A 20,168-nucleotide genomic window follows, 5' to 3' on the forward strand; every position below is an offset into this window, starting at 1 on the left:
CTTTGTGCATGACACAAGTCATTTTTCCAACTATTGTTTACAGACAGATTATTTCACTTCACTTGTATCACAATTCAAGTGGGTCAGAAGTTTACATACGCTAAGTTGACTGTGCGTTTAAACAGCTTGGAAAATTCCAGAAAGTGATGTCATGGCTGTGGAAGCTTCTGATAGGCTAATTGACATCATTTGAGTCAATTGGAGGTGTACCTGTGGATGTATTTCAAGGCCTACCTTCAAACTCAGTGCCTCTTTGCTTGACATCATGGGAAAATCAAAAGAAATCGGCCAAGACCTCAGAAAACAATTGCAGACGTCAACAAGTCTGGTTCATCCTTGGGAGCAATTTCCAAATGCCTGAAGGTACCATGTTCATCTGTACAAACAATAGTACGCAAGTATAAACACCATGGGACCACGCAGCTGTCATACCGCTCAGGAAGGAGACGCGTTCTGTCTCCTAGAGATGAATGTACTTTCGTGCGAAAAGTGCAAATCAATCCCAGAACAACAGCAAAGGACCTTGTGAATATGCTGGAGGAAACAGGTACAAAAGTATCTATATCCACAGTAAAGTCCTATATCGACATAACCTGAAAGGCCGCTCAGCAAGGAAGAAGCCACTGCTCCAAAACAGCCATAAAAAAGCCAGACTACGGTTTGCAACTGCACATGGGGACAAATACCGTACGTTTTGGAGAAATGTCCTCTGGTCTGATGAAACAAAAATACAACTGTTTGGCCATAATGACCATCGTTATGTTTGGAGGAAAAAGGGGGAGGTTTGGGTTTGCAAGCCGAGGAACACAAGCCCGGGGGAGGCAACATAATGTTGTGGGGGTGCATTGCAACAGGAGGGACTGGTGCACTTCGCAAAAATAGTTTTCCTCCCTCATGATGCCATCTATGTGGATATATTGAAGCAACATCTCAAGACATCAATCAGGAAGTTAAAGCTTGGTCGCAAATAGGTCTTCCAAATGGACAATGATCCCAAGCATACTTCCAAAGTTGTGACAAAATGGCTTAAGGACAACAAAGTCAAGGTATTGGAGTGGCCATCACAAAGCCCTGACCTCAATCCTATAGAAAATTTGTGGGCAGAACTAAAAAAGCATGTGCGAGCAAGGAGGCCTACAAACCTGACTCGGTTACTCCAGCTCTGTCAGGAGGAATGGGCCAAAATTCACCCAACTTATTGTGGAAGGCTACCGGAAACATTTGACCCAAGTTAAACAATTTAAAGGCAATGCTACCAAATACTAATTGAGTGTATGTGAACTTCTGACCCACTGGGAATGTGATGAAAGAAATAAAAGCTGAAATAAATCACTCTCTACTATTATTCTCACATTTCACGTTCTTAATATAGAGTGGGCGATCCTAACTGACCTAAGACAGGGAATATTTACTAGGGTTAAATGTCAGGAATTGTGAAAAACTGAGTTTAAATGTATTTGGCTAAGGTGTATGTAAACTTCCGACTTCAACTGTAGGTATAACTAGCTAGCTACTAGCTAGTTCAATTTCTCTCACGATTATAAGGCCAACAACATTTTTATAAAAACAGTATATTATTTAACTAAAAGTTTAGCTGTGTTAGGACAGTCGGTAGTTTATCCAGGGTCAGTGATACATAGATCAACCATGTGTTGTCTATGTGGAACAACTGCAACCTTTTTGCAAGCAACATTGCTAAAATAAGATGAACCTCATGTCATCTGTAATGCTAATCTCCTGTAGCGTAATCTCCTTATTTTATATATTTTTTATATATATTTTAATCATGTAGCAGACGCTCTTATCCTGAGCGACTTGCAGGAGCAATTAGGGTGAAGTGCCTTGCTCAAGGGCACATCGACAGATTTTTTTCCACTTAGTTCGAATCAACGAGTCGACTAACGGCCTTTCGGTAACTGGCCCAACACTCTTAACCGCTAAGCTACCTGTACTTCAATTACAAGGGTTGGATTTGCACTAAACAATTTTGTATGTCAACACGTGCTGTATATGGTTTTCCTCAAATACATTGTCTACTGGTGTTATTTTAAATCGAGAACCTATAGCTCAACATTTAGACTGTGTGTGAGTTTAGCTATTCTCTGCTTCAGATGACAGAGGCCCAGTAATGCCATAATACTGTAGTTCTATGGCTGCATTGGCAATGCATGCCATATGATAAGCTGCAAAATGGATTGCCATATCTTAATACTGAGAGAGGGTGACAATCAAATAAAACAGATTTGAGATCTTACAACTAGATAAAAATTAAATGTTTATTTGAGAAACACATACATTAGAGACAACCCCTTCCCCACTTTATTTCAGGATTGTGATCTGATTAATCAACATTGACACTAGTTCATTTTGAATAATTGTTGAACAATTCAAACAAGTTTAAACACTTAACTTCAAAGAATCATCACTTCAAAATGTACAAATAAGCTAACTTTTATGTAAAGATGATAACATATCTTAGTCTAAACAACAATAGATAATTGAGAAATAACATGTAGACATCATTTCAGGTGAACAAAATAAAAGTCCATACCAGCAGTGGCCAACCTTGCTCCACTGATCCCTGATCTACATGGTGAACAGACTTCTATTCCAGCCCAGCAATAGCACACTCATAAGTTTTAATAAGTTGGATTAGGTGTGTTATTGCTGGGCTAAAACAGAACCCTGCATACCCCAGCAGGGTTGGCCTGCTCCAATTGTGTGTGATTAACTGTATTTGTTTTGTATACAGCATTTGCTTACATAGGTAGGCCTATACATATAACCCATGGCATATAGGATATACCCTTAGTCTCTTGAGGCATCTATTGGGACCACTCTCTTAATCTGCAAACAGGCTGTCACAGCTTTCCATATGAGGACAGAAAACGTCACAAAGAAACAGGCTTCATTATACTAAAATTAGATGGCAACATAATATTTCAGTGCTGTTACTGGATCTCGCCGTACTCAAAGTTTTCCCCTCCAGGGACTGTAACTGGAGAATCTTTTCATAATATCCTCCCACAAAATTACCTGCCTTACCCATACAAAAAAAATTGTAGTTTCGAAACTGCAGTAACTGCAGTCGACTGTGGCATTTTGGGCGCAGTAATTGCAGAACAAATGCAGTGTACTGCAGTTGAACTGCAGTTCTACTGCACTGTAACTGCAGTTACACTACAAAATTGCTGCAGTAAAAAAAGTTGTTTTGTATGCAGTATTTGCAGCATACTGCAATTATACTGCACTCTGACTGCAACTTTCTTTTGTAAGGGTATCCTGTAGCCTACACCCTCACTTTACTGACAGCTGGAGCTGCAATCTCACCCTTTTAGATGGCTGTTATCTACAAATGCATTTAGAGACTGTTTATAATTTACAATGATTACATCAAAAGAACTACCTATTAGCTAGCTAACTAGCTGATGACATTTAATTCACTTAGCTAAACCGTGTGTATAGTTAGCTAGCTAGCAGCTCATTTGAGTTAGCTTAGTAAGTGGCCTACTGTAGCCAGCTAGCTAACAATACATCTTGTTTTTACATTTAAAAAATGTATTTACTTACTTGAATAGGTTCTCCCACTGCCATTTATTTTGTTTTTGTAAGGACAATCTTCCAGATTTTGTGACGCACATAACACCCAGCACCGCTTCTACGGGCGGGTTCTTGAAATGTAACATCCAATACAAATTTTGCCGCAGGGAGCCAGTGGACCATTTTAAACCGTTTTGGCAATACAAAATTCTCCAAAACACGAGACTACCTTGTATGTAACAATGTCACATGGTTATTTTAATTTAATTTTGAACAAGCCTTTTTAGTGTTAACATTTTTTAACATATTACTCTCACAAGTATTTGAGTACTAATATCAATTTGAATATTCTAATAGCCGCACCATCCCTAATATGAATGATATTTAGGGAGTCACCAGAGCACTTCAGGCCAGGTTTACTTTCAAAGCAGTTAAACCTCTGTACCGAACGCTTTCCATTTCTTTAACCTCAATTTGAAGGTCGACCTGGGAAAGAATGCAAACTCATCGCAGTGAAGTTTAGACTGGGGGGTGGACGACAGGTCTTGTTGAGATTGACAACCCTGCCCGTCTTTCAGCCAGCTCTTTTATCCTCACTCCCTAAATTACCCCAGTCAGGAGGGAGTGTGGAATTTGACCCGTGTTGAGTTTACCCGAGAACCTGATTTTGTCTTTTACTCACGCTGTGTGACCACAGTGGGCAAATGCACTGTCCTTACCATGGCTCTGTAAGGGGAAAGACTAGGGTTGGCTTTATACTCAAATAAACATACTCTGTAACCAGTTTGATACTTCACCACGCACCGTACAGAGGTCTCCATGTGGAACACAAGCTCAGACCATATGCCATGCATTCGTTTTGGAGCTCAGCTCATACTCTCTGGAAAACAACAGTCTTTGGATAAATGGAGTTCCTTCCCTTACAAAAAAGTTTTCAGTATAACTGCGGTATGCTACAAATTCTGTCCAACATTTTAAAATTTTTTACTGCAGTATTTTGCCATTTTAAAAAGGCAATTTTTTTTGTAATGTGTCTTCATATTGTTGTTCTTCACCTCCTCGATATGATCACATGCTGTACTCTGCAGTGTCAGTCCCTAGGTAACTTTTCAGTGTACTACAGCTGCCTAGTCCAGCCTTGACTATATACAATTGGAGTTTAGAACCGTCGGTCGTAGTTGGCCAGTGAAATAAATGCATTTTCTCGTCCTAGGTCATGACACTAAGTGTTGATGACTGAGCTGTCGCCCCATTGATGTGTTCTCGGTTAAAGACGGCCTTAAGCCATTTACCCAAATCAAATGTGTTTTTCCCAACAGTCACTGATTCACCTAACACTAGCCAAAGTCAATTCCAAGCAAATCTCTCTCTCTCTCTCTCTCTCTCTCTCTCTGTCTCTGTCTCTGTCTCTGTCTGTCTGTCTCTCTCTCTCTCTGTCTCTCTCTCTCTGTTAATCCAGTAATCTGAGAAGGATCTCAGACGCCACTCCCATGAACACCTTGGGCTTTCGCCCATGTGACATTCACACTTCAGAGACACTGCTCCCCTGTCACACAAACACTTTCATAAGAACTCTGTTACTTTTGTGTTCGGGGCTTGCCATACACTCACGAGACTCACGTGTGCAATTATGTTATACTCTACAAACTCGGGGTTAGTCCCCTTTTAAAACGGACCAAATTGCTGTTATGGTAACGTAGTACATAGTGTTATAGCTTATGTATTTACAGCACTTAGTTGTTTGAGTCAGAAGTCTAGGGTTATATCCATATTAGGTGTACAGTTTGTTGCTTTATTAAAGGAAAAGTTCATATTTATCCAACCAAATTTACCGGACCCATATGCATTGGGTGCGTAACCTGATTATGGCGTCCACCCAGGATGCTCAGAATGACAGCAAGAAATGGCCTATTCCAAACAGACTGGGACAGTTGTGGGACAATAGATCCCAAATTCATACAACCTGTAGGCCTACATCCTAAAAACATTAAAAAACAATGGTGCTCATGCAACAGATCAGAACGTTTAGCTTAAAATGTTGACAAACTACTATTTCTTAATATTATAAGCGCAGCAATGTACACAAGGCAGTAGGTTACGTGCAAATGTTCCCGCAATTAGCAGGGAAACACCATTGTTAAAAGGGCACCACATATGCAAGCTGTTTCATGAGATGGAGATGAAAATATCAATTAGAAATTTAGAAAGAGGGGAGATCTGAAAGTACAACAACTAGCATGGTTTGCTAATATGACTAGGATTGTGTCTTTGGCTTCTGGACAATGAAAGAAAGTTGATTTGAAAACCAATAGAGAATTAGCTACAGGCTTCAATGGCAAATGGATGTATTTGATAAAATAATTGCCTTCATGTTTGGTTGGATTTTGGCTAAGCTACTTTGAAGCAAGGTAAGACATGCCTCACAATAAAGTAGTGATATTTTCAGGTTTTTAAAGTATGTTTTCAAAATGTTTACTGCATCCAGCTCATTGCAAAGTGGTGTGACACGCTGAAGCCTGCTTAGTTGCCTATTCATTTGAATGGCGAATGGGAAGTGTGCTTCACTTACCATTTGAGAAATAAAAATTGCTATTTTTAATCGTGGCCATAAACTGTTTTTAAGATGTGATTGCGTTTAGAATTGTTGCGCAATGATTGGGCTTATAAAAGCACATTTCACTCTATCAGCAACAAACAAGCTGTTTTGAGCTGTAGCAGCAGCTCTTACGCTTTGACTGGTATTCCAATCAATGAATGGGCTAAAATGCATTTTCACATTTGGCTGGCCCCAATTTTATTTAGCGTTTTTTTCTGGGGGTTTTTTTATCGGCCAAAAGCCGGCTATTAACGGCTAATTGAAACCCTGTTCCAGACACTTTTTGGGTGAGTTCGCATGGTTTTGAGAAACTTACCCCAACCGGCAATAGACTTCCTCATGCTCATTCTGCATTGCCAGGACGTGGATAAAACATGAACAAGAGCTCCCAAAACACCCAAATACGGCCTTTTAGAAAGGGCAACGCTCTTAGTATAGGCTAGTGATGCAGGTCTTTAGATGTTGTGGACATGAAATTGTGTCATTTCGAACTTTATCCGCAACGTTATTTCCTTGTGCTGGACTCAAGCGATTCATTTTCTGTGTGAGCATGGAGCATGCGCTCACCGACGCTTTAGCCACTAGCCAAGCCATTGATTTTTGTGTTCACCTTCAGATTGAATTGCAAGCAGAAGTGCATGTTGAGTGAGCCAAAGTCAACGTGATGTCATGACATGTCTTGTGGAAAGAGGAGCAAATGGGATGCCATTTAATCTCTCGATGCCCCAGAGGGCCAGAAACTGAAAATACACTTTTACTTCCCCTTTTCCCGACGGTAGCCGAATCGTCGGACCAGACTAGATTAATGAATCAAATATCAGTTTCTGGTCCAGGGAAGGGATGAGGGAAGACTGAGTTTTGAACATACGCTAATAGGACTGTGCACTCAAGATGGTAACATCTTTTCATAATGGAATGGAAGGAACGGTTATAAGCGATATGGAGACGAAGTCCTCTCCTTGTTTTTACCCATAAAGGTCATCTGGCACAGTGTTTGAAGCTTGAGCAAGCCAAGAGATAAAACAGAACATCTCAAAGAAACTGAGCGAGGCAGGGGAGAGAGGAAGGGGATCGAGGGAGAGAGAAGAAGCAAGTGAGAGCGCGATGAAAGGGGAGACCGAGAAGAGGGTTGGTTATGTGAGAGCGGATGAAAGAGGAGAGCGAGAAGAGGGTTGGTTATGTGAGAGCGGGAGCCAGAAGGGAGGGAGGCCGCTGGAGTGAAGGTGCCAGCTCTCGTTTGATGTGTGTAGCACAGCAGGCCTCCTTTGTGGGGTTGCCTCCAGACTGCCAGCGATGATACACCTCTGTCCACATTCATCCATCACCTTCCTTAGTCAGGTACATGGTTTAGGAACATGAGCATCACCCACATTTAGGGCTTTTCTCTTCTGTTTATTTTCTCTGCAAGACCTAATATAGGTGAAGGCTTCTTGGGCTTAATCTCAGATACAAGTACTGTATGTACTGTGCCCTTGTCTCAAGCTGCAAAGATTTGATGCTACTCTACACAGAAACTCCGCACCAAGCCAGGAGTAGACTTGCCTATCAGAATAAGAATTCGTTTTTGGTTAGTTTGTGGAATTGTGTGCATGTATCGAAGAGAGCGATGTTATTGCAAGTAATAATGTGGTCAAGAGTGTGGGAGAACTAGTAATATGAGGTGAGAGTAGCTGATAGGTGTTGTTGTGTTGAAGTTGTTCAGGGTCATTGAGCACTCCAAAATATGAGTGGAATGTGATCCTGTCTTGACAAGCCAATGGGAGGGGGGGAACTTGACCGCTTCACATACAACCTTATAGAGGGGCAAGTTCAGGGGCCAGAGTCAGGTTAATGAAATGACTGTAAACATGCAAACCCTCTGAGGTTTACGGTGACATTACTGCTAATCTGGCGCACACAGACTCTCTCTCCCTTGTTTCACGCTCCCTTTATTACATTCCCCCACCCCCACATTCTCCCACAATCTTTCACACTCTCCTGCTTTTGCACTCACGCTCTTTAAAACTCACAAGGTCTCCCAACTAGAGGTCCAAAAAAGCCCATGGAAAGCAGACTCAAACAGACCCATGTGGATGTAAGAGACTCATTCAGATCTGAGAGTAGAACGAAATGGAGAAATAAACCCCTGACCTGGCGTAGCCAGTGCCATCAATGTCATGCCCTTTAAATAGCAGGGGGGGAAAAAAATCATTGTCAACATTCATAACAGTTATAGTCTATGATGATATTGTGTACATCAGGGGTGTCAAATAATGATAATGAACCTACATTTATACAGTTTATTGACTGTGTTCAGCTCGCTAATAATCACTGGAATTAAACTACCGTAATTTCCGGACTATTAAGCGCACCCACTGAATTTAAACAAATGAACTTTACACGGGCTTTAACGAAACACGGCTTGTAACAAAAATAAATAGGCTTTAACGAAACACGGCTTGTAACAAAAAATAAAAAATTAGCAGTAAGCTTTAGTTGTCTTTTTGCACTGAGTCAATTCCTCACGCTGCTGTTTCCAACGTCTTATCATCGACTCATTAAGACCAAGCTCCCATGCAGCAGCTCTATTTCCTTTTCCAACAGCCAGATCAATCGCCTTCAACTTGAAAGCTGCATCATATGCATTTCTCCATGTGTTTGCCATGATGAGGGTGACAAAATGACTACCGTAATCAGAATGATGGGAAGTTTGAGAGCGCTCGATTTAATCTAAACAGTAAACAAAAAAGTTGTTTGACCTTAACCCGTTCGGCAATTTCATTGGTCTAATGAAAGCTTAGCTTTTTTTTTTTTTTTTTTTTGAAAGCGGGAAAAATCCATATATTAGCCGCGTCATTGTTTAAGCCACGGGGTTCAAAGCGTGGGAAAAAAGTTACGGATTACAGTCCGGAATTTACGGTAGACAGGCGGGAGTATAGAAAATTCCAAAACGATAGAGAACTATCCATGTTTTGCAAATTTGGATGGCGAGGAAATGTAACCAATTTTCAGTGTGGCCTTCCAGAACTCGTTGATGAATGAATGCAGCCCCCTGGGGCAAAATTTAGTTTGACACCCCTGGTCTATATGAATGCAGCTGCAACTGTATTGAAGCCATTGGACGCAGTTTATTATGGCGCAATACGCTTTATTACGTGCAACAGGTTCAGTACACATCACTGTATTCTGTATCAGAAAGTAGGCTGGGCCTCTTTTGAAGTCTTGTACATAGATGCATTGCACTCTTTTTGTTTAAAGCCCTTTTGCACAAACCTCCATCCTACTTTACTTCATTGTTAACCTACAGATGTACAAACTACTAGACCTGGTCTCAGGGATGGCTCACTCTAGAGATCTCTATTGAGTAAGGTAAATCTGCTTTCAGTTTCTTTGCACCCCATGTATGGAATGATGGACAGAGTTCCCTGCAACTTGATGTTATGGTGCCTCTGGGGCAGTTCAAATTGTTGATTTAAGGACCTCTTTGCTGAGGAATGTGATAATTTTCCCTGTGGAAATAAAGTTTATAAAAATGAATGTGAAAAATAAACGAGTGATATTGGCCAAATGAGCCAGAGTTACGTGTCCCTCAAGACTACCTATAACAAATTACCAAAAAAACAATTCCTTATGTTTCGATGTGTAGTATATTTAAAACTTTAGGCTATAGCCTATCGAACTCGCACAGTCGAGTGAAAGGGTCACACTCTGGAGCCCTGTCATCGTTGAGCTTGTCCTACTCAATTTAAGACTTGTTGTTGTGTGTCTTAGTCTCCTCTGCCTTATGAGCATCAATATAGTGTACTGTATCTAAATAAATAGGCTTTGACTGTCTTCAAATGGCTGGTGGCATTTGGGTGACTATCTTTGGACACACTTTTGTCTCTCTTTCTTTTGGGTATCCTGTATCAGAGTATTTAACTATTACCACAGAGAGATTATTGTTTTGGCAGACTCAATAGTACTGTGTTTTTTTGTGTGTTTGTCAGATGTGTTTTCTGAACTGCTCAGTACCAATGAGGTGGTACCACAAAACCATTTCTCCAAACCACCCCTTTTGGTTAAACCACAATATCACAGGTCATAAGTTCAGCCAAGAGGACCAGGTGTCCAAGACTCTGGAGCAAATATAGCTTCCACAGGGATGGAGATGGTAGAATATGAAAATGCACCAAAGACTATACAAAGGGATAGTAGGAATCGTTTCCAGATGCTTTGCTCTGGCTTTAAGAGTCCAGCTTGCTCCCATTTGGACTTGAGTCTGCTTCAAACATGCACCTGCGCACTGCACTTGTACTCAACAATAAATTACAGTTTGTTGTTGCAGCGATCGTTCAGAGCCACACTTTCTGCTGCTGGATTGAAGTGCTTGATCACGGAGGTCCAGCAGGGACTAGAGACAGCTGCTGACAGATCTCTCGCTCGTTCGCCGCATGTTTTGGCCATGTTTTGATGCTGCTGCGGGCAGGAAAGCATGGTGACCCTTGACTGCTTGCACAGTTCGGGTGGCGGCCAGACCATATTTTTTTTTCTCTCACTGGTATTGGGCAGTATCTATGTCAGGATGTTCCACACAACCCTATTGGAGTATCGAGAGATGCACAGCTAGATCACAGCTGGTCGTTCTGTGGTGGACTGCCCCAAAAGGAGGGGTTGTGTTTGAACACTTGTCGACATTGGTGAAGTTTGTCTTATCCCTCAGCAATATTATAGCATCCCTCCGATTTTGCATTCACAATCATATGTACATAAGGAATGTTTTTTTGTATTTTTTTGTTGTTGTTCGAATCTCTACTAAGAATGTGTACAACAATTCTGAGTGCTCTAATACGTAACATTATGCAAAGGTGCTTACTCTTTTCACTTAAAGATTACAGGATCACAGTGTCAAGTGTAGACAGGTCGTGTCTACACTTGATACTTACATGTGACTTCAGCAATCAGAATGCGAAGATCACATTGAAAAGACAGGTGTAGACGCAAAAAAGTTGCTTTCTGGTCTGATGCGTTCAGACCATCAGACCAATTAGTGAGTAATTGCAGGCAGCCTGATCAAATGGATAGCACTGACATCACGGATACTGGCATTGATTTTGGAGATAAGTAAGCTGTGATTTATATCAGTGTTCTCTTTATCTTACAATGTCGATTGGGCTGAAGCTGTCTAGTAGTGTGCATCGTCTAGCGTTAGCTTAGTGTGGTTATCTAAGTGTTTACGAAAGGACTATTGAGATATTTAGCTACATGACATTTGTGCTAGCTGACAATTAAAGAAGCTGAATGGGCAAAGCTTCATTGATTCACTATTAATGACAATCATGTAATGTTAGCTATCTACAGAGTCAGTTGTTGCTTGCCTTTTGTTTAGATCATTTCAAACGAGGCCGCGAAACTGCGCATCTCCTTCGGTTCGTGGCATGGCAGGCACGAGCGAACTCCCTGTTCACGGGGATTCCCTCTAGTGTTCTTCTCTCACGCTCATTTACTTTGTCACAGGGAAAGTCCGAACTCTGACCAATCAGCACGGCTTTGAGTGTTGCTAGGTTACTCGTGGGCGTGGTTTTGCACCAAGTTTGGCGTGGATAAGAAGGCGCGGTAGGGATGTGTGCTGATTTCTCCTCCGTCTGGGTGTAATACAGTGGGCGACGTCATCAGCACTCCTCCCACAAGTCTCCAGAAATGTGTGTTTTGGGACCGAGAGCCACCTTTTCATTATAACGTTGGAAGAAATACATGTGATTAATGTGTTTGCTGGCCTCATAAATGCTAGCCAGCTAGCTAATATTTAGGAAAAAAGTTGTTTTGTTTGGCTAGAGTTATGCTAACTTCTTTGCAATCCCTTTAGCGTTGCTTGCTGGCTAGTTAGCTACAGTAGTTAGCTACTGCCATCAGTTGTTGTGTTATCATATTTTGCCTATTCCACCGTTTTGTAGAATGCATATTGGCATTTGAATATAGCACAGGAAAAGGGAATCCGGACACAATGGACACAGACACATTTAAGTGTAGATGCATGACGCGTTCGGGATTCCATGATCAGAACACTATGATCAGAATACTAAAGCTCCATGTCTAGACACGGCCTGAGCACAGTCTGACAGTTTTTTTTTTTTTAAAGAAGAGGCAGCTGGGAATTCCTCTCCGGCGTCAGATTAGCTGAGATTTGAGGTTCAGCTGTGCCACTGTGGTGTGGCCAGAAGTCTGTCAGGCATCTATGCCAGCACAGCCCTGGCCCCCTCAGAGGAAATGTGGACGATTCCCTCTGAGACCCTACATTTACTCTATTGTGTATAACTTTACCACTCAGGACTCCACCTTCTACAACTTGAAATGTTTTCCTTGCCCCATGCTTTGTCCTTGCAAACTCATTATCTGGGCTACACTGACACATTCACCGAGGTGAGGTGAAACCCTACCGTGTTTTTCCAACAATTGTCCGCAGCCCTCGGGCTAAGCAGCTGGGCTGAGATACCATACCGCCGCCCTCACCTCTGTCATTATATCCTCACTCTGCACAGGTGTGCACTCCCTGCTTCTGCATGAGTAATGCTACACTTGTGGATCACCCTGCTGTGTTACACCACTTGAACTTTCTAGCTGACTGGATGAACTGTGGGGTGGTGTGATCCTTTAGTTGTTAATGACAAATCCCTTCCGTGCGTGTACAGGAAAATTAATCTGAAATATAGGCTCAACCCACCCCAGTAAAGCTACACAGGGTTCATGTCCCCACAGAGCAACGCCTGGAATGCTCACATTTTTGTTTTGCGACAAATGTGGAAACAGACGTTAGCACAGGGCTATGTGAGGCATGGCTTGAGCCCATATAGCCAGGTGTTGTTTACCCAGCATCTTCTGCTGGCATAAGACTGCGTCTCTAAATTGTGCACATTTCAGCAGCTCTGAGTGAGGCGGTGACCTCTGCCCCATGTCTTGGCCCGCCCTGTGATAAAATCTCTGATCCTAGACTGGTGTATGGCTATAGACAGTAGCACAGTGGTAGTGAAAATTGTTACAAGCTCAAAGGGCTATCATAGATTGTAGCTGAGACAGCTGACCCGTATAGCTTTCTGGAGGACTTGGGGAGGCATACTATGGAAGTATAAAGAAAATGATATTTTTGCCTATATTGGCGATTCCAGCATTATGGATGTGACATTTGCATGTAAAATCACAAATTGAATGTCTCACATAATGGACTAACAAAACATAAATTAAAATGTTGACGTATGTGTCTGTAGTTCCCCTTGGGGGGAGTGTATACCCCAAAAAACTGGCTCCTAAATATAAGCATGTTGGATAAAAAAAAATAAAGCTTTACGGGAGACTTCACTTATTAGAAAACTATTGCGTTTAACTCTTAGGTTAAAACATTCATAGCCATTTTGAAGGAAAAGATTTGTCATATCCATTATTACTTTAGAGAGGAAATACGATCGCTATGGATGTTACGCTCTTTGTTATGGATGTGACAGTCTGAAATAGTCGGATTTCACGATCAAAATCGATTAGTTGTCATCTGGAATGTTTTAAAAATGTCAGCAGAAGGCGGAGTACTTTAGGGTTACATTATTACAGGTAGCCAGAATAGTATACTACATAGGCTAAGGACAGGAAGGCAACATACCCTAATAGGTAAAACATTTTTTTATCTTCACATGCATCGAAATTGTCCTCGGACAGTTGAATGTAGACACACATTTTTGATATTTTTTTTTTTTTTTTTATGTATTATGCCTTTTCTGAAATATTCCAATAAAACATGCAAATGAGGCAATATACTATACAAATGCTTACACCGCCAATACACGTTTAGGGACAATGGATGAAGTCAGCATATTTTGGGTGTGTTTAATTTGAATAACACAATCTAGGAATATTCACAGATTGTGGATAAACACCTATCAAAAATCTATCACGAAGCTACTGCCATGTGTGAGAAATGCATTTAAGAAAATCTTACCTAGAACACAGAATTTTCATGATATCAACAATTTGCTTCTTCGAAAGTCTGGAGAGTATTTCTCAGAAGCACACAAAATGTGGTGCATGCACATGCTTCTGAAGCCAAGAATACGATGCATCCGTATCCATACAACCGGTGTGGATGTGACTATATCATAATGCTGAAAAAGGATACTGACAATGAAAGGATACCAATTATAAACCATATAAAACCTTGATGGAAGTTGGCTTAACAGAGTAAGTTTCAAGATGATCTGATGAAAGGTGCATGTTTTACAAAAACTTTTCATTTTCCTAAAAGACTGTAGAACTCTCAAATAAAACTCAGGACAGTTCAATGAAGTATTATGATGTCAACTTCATAACAAACACTGGGGGACAGCTGTAAGTGGGGAAAGAAATAGAAGCTCTGTGAGCCCTTTCCAAAAGCCATGAAATATGATTGACTGAAAAGCCTTATTTGAGACTTGGCGTCCTACTCCGTAATGGCCAAAATTCATCAAATGTCTTACTAAAACTGGTGAACTAAAGCATTCACTCAAACAAATAATTACAAATGTGGTGTCATTTGGAAACGAATAACTATTTTTGCATTCTCAAGTTGACTTTCCCACAGAATTGACCATATGCAATTTTTCTTTCTTACACAACATTGTCTCTGTTTCTTTCCCCCATAAAAATGACAGACATATATTACGTGCGTGATATTACCGTATCTCTAGAATTTTCATTAGCATTGAGCAGCTGTTGTGGTTTGATTAAGTTATATAGCACCTGTGCTCAGAAGGCCTGAGGTTGAAATGCATTTATGAACCATATGTCTGTGGTGTTTCTCATGCTCTTCACTGACTGTTTTAGACCTCTACACATGCAACTTTTAGACTGCAATGACCACTGTGATTATTATTATTTGACCCTGCTGGTCATCTGTGAACGTTTGAACATCTTGGCCATGTTCTGTTATAATCTCCACCCGGCACAGCCAGAAGAGGACTGGCCACCCCTCATAGCCTGGTTCCTCTCTAGGTTTCTTCTAGGTTCCTGCCTTTCTAGGGAGTTTTTGCCTAGCCACCGTGCTTCTACATCTGCATTGCTTGCTGTTTGGGGTTTTAGGCTGGGTTTCTGTACAGCACTATGTGACATCGGTTGATGTTAAAAGGGCTTTATGAATACATTTGATTTGAAATTTGATTGAACACAATCATTACGTCCTGGGAGGAAAGCTGATGCTTCCCGAGGGAGAGGGTCTAGATTTCACCTACCATCTGCTTTTTACCCTGTGTTGTAAATCAATACAAGTGGCTGTGCATTTACAACCAGTGAAATGCGATAGTGTGCCACCCCTTTGATTTTTATTAACAGACACCTCTTTAAATATTCACATTTTAAGTGTGAGGTTTCTATCAAGCCACTAAAAGCCTTTTTAATTATGGCTATTTTTCTGTGATTTGGCTCAGAAAATCTCTGGCCCTTGCTAACTAAAAGTTTTTTCCTTATCAGGAAAAAAGAATTGGGCCTAGAGTAGGAAAAAACCCTAGCCCTACTTATGATCAATGCATGCTGTGTAAGCCAGGGATGTTGTATTGTTTAGATATTGTGTTTAACCCCGTCTTCTCCGTTTTTGTACCGTCACAGGGCTCTCTAAAGGAGTTGAAACACCGAGGTAGAGGAGGCAGGTGTTGCAGAAAGAGCCTCACCCCCTTCTCCCCCCAAGCCTGAACCCTCTGCTGCACCAGCGGTAGCCATGGCCCCCAGGAAGCGTGGTGGTGGCGGCGGCGCCGGAATCTCCTTCATCTTCTGCTGCTTCCAGAGTGGCAGCGACCACCCAGAGATCACCTACCAGCTGCGTGAGGACTTCGCCCTGCAGACCATGGAGCCTTCACTGCCCATGCCAGGCTATGATGAGCTGGACGGCATGTTCTCCGAGTTGGTGGTACGTAGCGACCGGAGTGTCCTTTTTGGTATTATTGTCAAGATTTATCTTCTTCACATGGGCCACAGTTGAAAATGAGCTATGTTGCTAGCTTGGGTTTAATACTCCGGGTCGCTATTCACAATTTCCTCACTGTGGAGGAAAACACGGGGGAGTTCTCATAAACCACATGCAAAAAAAAGCCTACATTTACATGTTGCTTATGAGTGAGTTTCACACTACTTTTGGATTGTAAGGTTTGAATATCCTGCTTAATATAATGTTTTTGTAATCGTCGCCAATCAACTGCATTAAACTTAAATCACTTCAACTACAACCAGTAAAATGCTCTTCATGATGTGAATAGTGATTCAGAGTATAGCTTACTTTCGTTGTGCAATCATTTTCCTCTCGTCTCAGTATAGCTGCCTTTTCTCATCCTTTCAGTCTGTTCTCACTTCTTTAATCTGCCATCCACTGCCTATGACGTCCTCTGACATGGTTGCCACACTTATGCAGGCCGCCACCAGATCGTTTTGCACATCAATAGACCCCTATTGAGAGGCCCTGTGTCTCGGCCTCCTCCTTCTGCTAATTGCTTGTTTTTGTCTGGCCTGCCCTCCCTCTCTCCAGCCTGGATTGAATAAGTGGAGTGTGACGACAAAGGGGGCTTCCAGTCGCTATGTTTTCACTGAGGGATAGACACAAGCCATCCACTTGCCCGATAAACCCTCATTTGTCTGGTTCGGAGGTAATTTAGTGAAAAAGCTTTAAAAGATCAGGGCTGGCAGGGAGATTGGCGGCCACCTATAAAAACCATTACCTTATTTAACAGATTTATATTCTGCTCAACTGTCGACATTAAGGGGATTGTTTGCGCTTGTATAATGAGGGCAACCAAGTTGGTTGTCCCTGTAGTCTTGAACATCTTTTATCTCGGGTGTCCTTTCCCTTGTGACCAGTGACAAGCTCGTGACCACTACCCTGGCATTGGTCATGGGGCTAGAAAGTATGAAGGAAACTGTTTGAGACTATTCCAGCAGCATTTAGTCTTCCGTCTAGGGATCAGCCAGGCCAGATCCTGCTTAGCTTTAGAGGCAAGCCAACAGAGCTGTAGGGTGGTATTTACATGGTTTAGTATGTCGACTCTAAATAAAACGAATGATTGTCCCCTTCATGAAAGCTAATTATAATATTCATGTATAACAATGCAGTAGTCATTCTCCTTGTAGAACCTGAATTGATTCCTTGAGTCAAATAGATAGATTGTAGATGGTGAGGCACTCTATTCTCTTGTTGTAATTTAATTCAGTCCGCATGCCACGGCCACAGTAACAATTCTGTCCTTTGTCTTTTGGGTTGTTACACGAAGTCTCTTGAGTAGTGTAACTTGGTAAAAAAAAAGATATATATATTTTAACATTCTGTCATAAAGAGCACATCAACTTAATAAAAAAACATGTTTTCCCATCTCAAGAGATTAAATATAAAAATGACTGAAGTCGAATCAAATTTTATTTGTCACATACACATGGTTAGCAGATGTTAATGCGAGTGTAGCGAAATGCTTGTAGTAAGTGCCAAATTAAGTAACAGGTTTGACCTTAATGGGGTTGACGATTTCACCTTAAATCAGACCTAAATAGTGACAGGAGGAATGGAAGCTTGTTGTGTGCAACAGGGAGAGGCAATTAAATGCAAGTCTTAAACATTTCTTTCCATGGGTAACAGGGTTGACGTGTTAAGCTCAACCCGCTCAGTTTTCCACCACAAAACACCAGAAAATGCCCAAAAAGAGTAGAACCATCTCACCTGCTTTTACACTGATTCTACTATTAGATGTTTGTTTCTTTAAAAAATATATATTTCAAGAGGAATAGTTTCACCATAATAAAATGAGAGTTCAGTTCATATAACACGATTGACGTTAAAATGAGGGACAGTTATTTATTTTTATGAATCACTAATTGAAATAAATAACCTCCAGAAATGACTTTGTCAAAGCAACAATGTAACTAGTGCTTTACAATGATGGTGAAAACTTGGAGGAGTTTGGGGGTTAAGTAGGTCAACAATCTTCCTCGAGGTAAGAGGGTAGGTACACAGGGGGATATGCCAAAATGCAGAATTGTAGCAAGTCTTTATTCATGTAAAACAAAGCCCATTTATATAATGTTTTATGTGGTCCATCTTAAAGGGCTTTTAAAATTCAATATCGGTGCACACTTTCTACTTAATATATCAAAAGGATGCAAAAGGCCTCATTTCGCAGAACGACCCTTTTGAGTCGCTAAGTTGAATCACAGGGCATATGAATTGAGTAGCCATCGGCCTTATAACTAGCGTAGCGCCTGTGTTAATACGGTTAGGAAAACTAAAATGGACATGTATTTTACGGCACTTTCACTGCGTCTTTTTAATGTTTTGTGTCTGAAGGCGGATGCTGAATAAATGTGGGGATTTTCCCAAAGGCTATAGTGTTCCTTGGTGGAGGCTCTGAGGCGCTTTTCTGAATGACAGGTCTGGCGACTTCACTGAGCAGCTCACAGAGCATGGAGACATTGCCAGTCCCATCTTAGATTGGGTCAGAACATCTTTAGACCTCAATGGCAAGCTGTGTCCTGTTGTCTCTAGCCATGAATGTCGCATGGAAGCATCTTGTAATGTATCGTTGTAATCTGTATTTTCTTTTACAATGTCCAAAATGTTGCATCCCATGCAACAAGTGCTGTTTTGTGGAGAGTAAATACATTAAACATAGTAGTACTGATAATTAGGCTTTGCCTTTATAGGCCCAAATAGACTCTTCCCTGGGGAACGAAAGAGAGTAACCTAATTGTTCTTCTGAACTACAGCTGTACCTCAAAAGGAATACCATATTAGGGAAATACTGAAAGAGCCATAAACTGTATGCTTAATGTTAAACTCAGATTAATTTGGGATTTAAAAGGCCAACCAACTAGAGCCGTGTCTTTTCTTGGTCTTTATAAATGGAATAAAACAAACTGTCATATTAAAATATATTTAGACCTTGATTCAAGGAAACCTACCTCAGCAATGTTTATGCAGTTCCTTTGTTTATGCAACGAGCTACTGCCAGGCAGCAAAGTCTTATACTGAAACTGGAAGCATCGTACGAAGAGCCTTCTTTGTCTGTACTCAACACAAAACCACACAGATTTTATTTGATCTACAGGAAAAATGGGTTTGTTTATATGCTACCGCAGAAATCAAAACGCATCCGGACAGGATTAAATTGGACATGTAGCAATGCACAGACATAAGCAGTGACATAAGTAAAAGTGTGAGTCTTTGTTGCTGTATTTTTCTTCAAATGTCTATTGCTGTACGTCTAAGAGTGAAATTGATCGTTAGAATTTTCAGGCATTGTTTTTGGCTTGTCTGTATCTTGTTATCTCTAGCACTATATGGTAGTTGATTCAGAACAGACCCCTTCCTGATGGCCCTAGGAGGACAGGCTACTGGAGCTAGGTAGGAGAGGCCTATCTGGTGAGGTCATCTAGAGGCCTTCAGCCTCACACTACTCATCAGCTTGTAGCTTGGCTATTCCCTGCCTTATGACAGTTAACTTAAGCTCTATTGGCTCTGGTTTCCCTCAACATGCTATCTTTCATAGCAATCGTTTATACACAACATGGGAACTCTCTGGCCCTGTACACATAGTCTGCATAAAGCCCACTAAGGCCATTGCCAGACGTCTGTCATGGCAGGCACCTTTTGAACGTCTCCCCCCGTCCCCCCAGCAGTATTCCCAAGGAAGTAAACCCTAGAATTTCTCCCTGCGATAATAAATAACATGTTTAATGACCATGACACATCGCAATGAAGATCAGATGACTCTGATGAATGTGTTATGTCGCTAGTGTTAACACACACCTAAACTATAGATCTTGATATGTAAGGCTATAATCCTCTATCATTTTAATCTTCTCAATGGATTTGTTTGAAATTAAATGAAGTTTAACTCTTTCCTTATTACTGTGGTAAGGACATTTGTGCCTGTCATAAGTCGTAAGTCTAAGTGTAGAAGCAAATCCTTGTCTAGGGTTAGCGACTATTATACAATATGTATGAGGCTCAGCTGACCGAGTCCTGCCTTTGATCAGCGGTATGTTGACGGGAGTGCTGTCAGGTGAGCTTGAAATAGAGGTTGGT

General features: G+C 41.3%; 1 protein-coding gene across 4 annotated transcripts in view; it reads left to right on the forward strand.

Moving 5' to 3' along the window:
- LOC106571498 (disheveled-associated activator of morphogenesis 1) overlaps nucleotides 1-20,168 on the forward strand; it is a 140,149-nt gene that overhangs the window by 49,306 nt on the left and 70,675 nt on the right. For all 4 annotated transcript variants that reach the window (XM_045695770.2, XM_045695771.2, XM_082961852.1 and 1 more), the window contains one exon: nucleotides 15,716-16,013. In XM_045695770.2, the coding sequence (XP_045551726.1) occupies nucleotides 15,825-16,013 (189 nt within the window). In that variant the 5' untranslated portion in view covers nucleotides 15,716-15,824. The remainder of the gene's footprint in view (nucleotides 1-15,715; nucleotides 16,014-20,168) is intronic.

The sequence above is a fragment of the Salmo salar genome, chromosome 15 (genome assembly GCF_965601325.2).
Source record: "Salmo salar chromosome 15, fSalSal1, whole genome shotgun sequence".
NCBI classification, from domain to species: Eukaryota; Metazoa; Chordata; class Actinopteri; order Salmoniformes; family Salmonidae; genus Salmo; species Salmo salar.